The 5888-nt window shown below is 33.9% G+C and overlaps 1 protein-coding gene across 1 annotated transcript; it reads right to left on the bottom strand.

Annotated features, from left to right (window-relative positions):
* Nucleotides 1–4157: 4157 nt before the first annotated feature.
* LOC102911024 (olfactory receptor 5W2-like) lies at nt 4158–5087 on the bottom strand. The gene has a single exon (XM_006989736.2). The coding sequence runs from the start codon at nt 5085–5087 to the stop codon at nt 4158–4160; it is 930 nt and encodes a 309-aa protein (XP_006989798.2).
* Nucleotides 5088–5888: the final 801 nt, after the last annotated feature.

Genomic DNA, 5888 nt, shown 5'->3' with positions numbered 1-5888 from the left:
CTGCTTGGCAGAAAGGAGGACCAGGAGGGCCTGCTGAGTCATGTGGCACCAAATGTTGTATTTTTAAAATGGCATGACGTGGTCTTGGCAGGAGGGAGTCATTGGGCCAAGATACTGCCTGCTTACTGGCAAGGTTTCCAAGGGGCTAGCCAGGTAATGATTAAATGCTAACAAGACCCTTGCCTTGTTTTCTTGGAGTATTCTCACAACCACTTATGAGACTTCTCCTCATATGACTTCATTTCTGGACCATATTCCAACAAAACTTCATGGCAATCTTGAGATCAAAGCATTTTGACTCAATTCCATACAGATTGTCTTATCCAGTTTTAGGATAACATCTTCCTAGAAGGTAGATATTCTGTTTCTATACATAAATGATGTTCATAGTGGGGAAGAAAATGTCTATGCAATAATTTTTACAATTAGAGAGGTCAAGATGTAGGGAGGCCTATATTTGGAAGATCAACCATGTTAAATAAAACAATTATTGGATTTTGGCAATATATAACTGGGTGGTAGAACTGTCAATCCTTCCATTATTTCCTCCGTTGGCTTTTAATTTATAATTATTTCTCTCTCAGCCCTAGTAAAATAATTCTGTTCAGTTGCTTCCTTTACATATTAATTGATTTGTACCTATTTCTTGAATTGGTACATACAATGAGACAATATAAGCATATATTTCCTCAAATAATAAATCATATCAGTTGTGAAAATCTAAGTGTCATAGGTGGGAAACATCATGATACAGCAAACAAATAACAAAACAAAACCCCATATAATATGAGATTTGGAAATACTCATAAATCAATGCTAAAATGATATTATCTAAGAGTGTGGCATGTTCTGTTTACCTAATAGACACTTTAATGGTTTGGGTAATGTACATAAAATGATGTATACAAACCTAAAATATTTCTAAATAATTAAGTTCCTGAGATATAAACACCTTGCTTATGAGTACGTTTTTTAGTGTGACATACATATATATATGTATATAGTGGATCCATATATCTCATAATTGAACACTGAAAAATCATTTTAGAATTAATATGGATATGGATCTAAGTTTGAAAGACAGTAAGGACTCTTTTGATTGTCAATCACAATTACATATCCTGATTTTCCTGAGCACATTCAGTTTACAGTTCCAGTATCAAATAATTCTACCTGAAAATATTTCATAATTGAAGGCCCAGTGTTCCTTTGCTTTATGCTTTCATCTGCCACAGTATAAGTGTCTCAGGAGAAATTCCTGAGAAGGATTCTTTATTTAGAAAAACATCTATTTGTACCTAATTTGTCAAGTAACTTTCTTTTACAAATGTGAATGATGGCCAGAGCTGTGATGTTATTAATCAAATGTATAAATAGTACCAAAACATTGTGTGTGTTTCTTGTTGTTTTCATTAAGTATTTTGCTTGTTTGTTTGGTCTTTTTTGTTTGTTTCTTTTTTGAAAGAGAGAGAAAGGACAAGGTGTTGGGTGCTTGGGTAGGGAGGATTTGGGAGGATGGGGAAAGGAAAATCATAATTGGAATATATTGTATGGCTTTTTTCATAAAAGGTGATGATAAAAATAATGTTAATGTTGGGCAAAGTTTTTGTAAAATGATTAATTCATAAGGACAGAGTCCTTAGAAATTGGATTATGGACCTTACCACTAGGACCCAATAGCTCCCTCTCTCCTTCTGCCTCTAAAGAGAATCGAAGGTCAGACTGTCCATGATTTTAAAAAAATGCACCCTATCAGCACTCTCCACACCAATCTTGATTTGGGACTGCTTTTCCTCATAGTTGTGAGATTTATCATATGTGGCATTTTGTTATCACAATTCAAAAAGATAAGAAAAACCACATGGCTGTAAATATTGTTTCAATTATCTTAAAGATTATGTAAAATGTAGAGAAAGTTATTTGTTAAAAATTAAATGGGGAAAATAGGTCAATGATTACCTTTAACCTTCTCAAAGAACATTTGAAATTTATTACATTTAAACAGTCATTTCAGATACACATCAATCTCATTATGTACAACAAGTGAACAAAAGAAAAGGAAAATTAAAGCCATCAATGTCTCAAAATACAATGACCTGACTCATTATATTATTATGATGAGTGAATAAGCTGAAGTTAAAAGTTTGACTGTTGGACTTATTCAAAAGAATTTATGACTCACACCGAAGCTTCAGCACATTAGTCTTTGGTCTGAAGCTTGCACAGAACTGTGGACCACAACCTCAGAGGCTTTGTTGCCTTAAATGCGACTGTCTGGTGAAATATTCATAGCTTCTTTCCCCTCTCATCCTTTCAAAGCAACACTCTCCTTTTTAAAAATATCAACTGACGATTGTAGATAAATACTACTAAGTTAGAAGCATCAATCTAAATAGTCTATATGCTTGGCATGACACATTTAGATTACAAACTAAACAGAGATCATGTAACACTAAGGGCAAATGGGAAACATTCCAAAAAATGGAGTGATGGGAAAGATAAGGTCTGATATTTCTGAATTGTACTTAGACATTTGGTCACTCTAATAAAGCCCTCAAGTAAGGTTAATATGTTGACTTCTTCAGTCTTTATAGCTTGCCATTATTCCTATATGCTAGACAGTACCTCAGCAATGTTTTCATTCAATTCAACATACTTATGCCTGTACTGCCGCCCAAATAAAACCAATGAAATATAAAAAGCAGTTTAAGAATACCACTAAAGAAATAATTCATTAATCAGTATTACATTCTTATTTTAGTCTCATGTAATTGTATTTTAAAAGAATCATTCAGCAACTCAGGGGTTAATGAGTCTGTATTTGCAGTTTTGCAGCAGCAGATAATGAAGCTAAAAATAATTTCTTCATTTATGTATTAGAATGAACACAATAATTATTGAGTATGTAACTGATGTTTTTATTTGTTTTCACATGTCCTTTCAAATATACAATGCAGCTATTAATAATATGAATGCGGTAGTCAGTCCTTGAGCAAAGAATATTCACAATCTCATATTGAAAACAAATATCTCATACAAATGGAATTAGATTTAACAATGGCTTTGCAAGATAATTATTTATGACCTACCAAAGGGAGCATTTAACCCAGACAATGAAGTGTGTAGGATTGGGAAAGACTGCCAAGAAAAATTATATCAACCAAAAAAAAAAAAAAAAAAAAAAAAAAAAAAAAAACTAGCCAGGCGGTGGTGGCACACGCTTTTAATCCCAGCACTCGGGAGGCAGAGCCAGGTGGATCTCTGTGATTTTGAGGCCAGCCTGGGATACAGAGTGAGCTCCAGGAAAGGAGCAAAGCTACACAGAGAAACTCTGTCTTGAAAAAACAAAAAAAAAGTGGTATCAATTACAGTCCACGGTTATTTTTATGAACACTCTTTCTTTTACTCTTAACCCACTTCGCACATCTTTAAATCTAAAGATGAGATGGACTTGTAACCCCTAAGAGTTTTGGAACTTCTAGATGCTTCAACTAGAATTCGTTCCTTTCTTTGGTGAGCTTATCTTCAGGTATGAGACGGAGTATCTCAGTCAAGGTTGCTGATCTCCCAAAAACTACACTTAAACTTAATCACTCAAACAGAAACTCCAGAATTATCCTGCACAGACTCCATTCTATGACAGTTTTGAAGCTGATTAAGCTATTTATTTGCTCAAGTAGTTTATGTCCGTGACTTACACTAGATGATAGCACTTATGATCATAAACAAAAGATAATTCATCATTAAAAAACTTATAATACAGGAAAGCACATAATATAGCATGGTGCTTATGGTTTATAATCCAGAATCCAATTATGTAGTCTAGCCTCACTTTGACACAGATTTCTCTTGCCACTTGCTGTATCATTCTAATATTATTGGTAGGTGTCCATAAGTTTGTATTATGAAAATAATGTTTCAGTATGAGACTTGAAAAAAAACATCAAAATGAAGAATAAAGTAATTGTATAGATGCTATTGCATTCAATTTAATAGAATATACAATGCAAGTACAAGCTAGCTTACTTAGTCCAATATTTTCAGATGTGGGAGCCTGAGGCAAAGGGTTCACAGTTTCAAAGCCAGCCTGGAAAACATGGCGAATAGCTAAAACTGCATGTGAATGAAGAAATGTGGTGATGATTCTGAAGAAATATTTAAAACCATCTATTTATTTTAATTTTCTTCAAAGCTTCTTTTACATCCTTGTTTCTCAGGCTGTAAATCAGTGGGTTCAGCATGGGAATTACAAGAGTGTAAAATAGAGAAGTCATCTTGTCTTGATCAAGGGAATAAGAAGAACTTGGACGAAAATATGTGAAGAGTAGAGTTCCTTGAAAAATAGCAACTGCGGCCAAGTGTGAGGTGCAGGTGGAGAAAGCTTTGAACCTCCCCTCAGCAGAGTGGATTTTTAAGACTGATGAAATGATATAACAGTAAGAAACAAGGACTCCTGATATGGTGCTCAGTTCAAGGAAACCATAAATAGTGAATAATGCCAACTCATTTATTTGAGTATCTGAGCAGGAAAGAAGGTAAAGTGGAGGTAAATCACAGAAGAAATGGTTGATTTCATTGGATCCACAGAAACATAAACGGAATGCCAAAGTTGTATGTATCAAAGCATCAGATGTTCCCACCAGGTAAACCCCAGCCATGAGCATGGAACACAACCTGCTCGACATGTTCACTGTGTAGAGCAAGGGTTTGCTAATGGCCTGGTACCTATCATAGGCCATCACTGCCAGCAGTACACACTCAGAATCTGCAAAGGTGCAGGAAATGAAGAACTGAATAGCACAGCCCCAGAAGGGAATTGACTTGTTCTTGCCAAATATATCTACCAGCATCTTGGGGCCAATTGCTGTGGAATAACAGAGATCACAGAAAGAGAGGTGGCTCAGGAAAAAGTACATAGGTGTGTGGAGCTGTGGATCAATTCTGATCAAAATTATCATACCAAGATTCCCCAAAAGATTGATGAGATAGATGAGTAGAAATATGGCAAAAAATGTCCCTTTCATTTCAGCATTATTGGTAACTCCCACAAGAATAAATTCAGTCAATGAGCAATTTCCTGTATCCATTCTTTCTCCCTCTCTATGCTTGTGAGGAAATAACTAGAAAAAAATTACAAATGTATTTTAACTTATAGATATCAACAAAGTATTTATGAGGTAGAATACAATTCAATCATTTCTCTTCTATTTTACAGCATAAAAATGTCAGAGTGCTGTTTCTTTCTTATAACCATTTTTAACCTATTTGCTAATAACAAATAACAGCATTATCGGAGATAGACAGTTGAGAAACTGAGAAGCATCTATGAACTATTAAAGGCTCATCACTTTTTGCCAGTTCTGTAATGTGCATAATGCAAACATTATTTATTGCAAGAGTTTGATTTTGATATATAGATTCTCATTTGATCTTTGTAATAATATGAAATAAATATAGATATTAGAGACACAGGCTATAAATGAAAGAGGACATTATTTCTATTCTTTAATGTATTAATACACAAATTAGATTGATTATTTTATTTCTAAATGATCAAATGAGCTTAAAAACCTTTTTTTTGGTTTACAAATAATCATTAATTAATAACTATAATAATGACTACATATGTTTAGTTGTAGAAATGCAAAACAAAAATTTACTAGTAACAACAAAGACAGCTATTGCTTTTTTTTGTTTTATTTTTAAATGTTTTTAATTGAAATAAAGTTACATCACTTCCACCCCCTTTTCTCAGTCAAGCCCCACTCTAGCTATCCTCCTCATCCCACTCCATGACCCCACTCTCTGATAGCAACCTTTTATTATATTTCTTCTATATATACACATATATATGTGTATGCACAAATATACATAAATGTAGAATCTGG

This window comes from Peromyscus maniculatus, chromosome 4 (assembly GCF_049852395.1).
Source record: "Peromyscus maniculatus bairdii isolate BWxNUB_F1_BW_parent chromosome 4, HU_Pman_BW_mat_3.1, whole genome shotgun sequence".
Lineage (NCBI taxonomy): Eukaryota > Metazoa > Chordata > Mammalia > Rodentia > Cricetidae > Peromyscus > Peromyscus maniculatus.
Note: the sequence above shows the minus strand (reverse complement) of the source record. Positions and strands in the feature narration are given on the sequence as shown.

Bases quoted from the DNA above. Each gene is read 5' to 3' on its own strand.
- LOC102911024 (XM_006989736.2), bottom strand. From the start codon at position 5,087: ATGGATACAGGAAATTGCTCATTGACTGAATTTATTCTTGTGGGAGTT.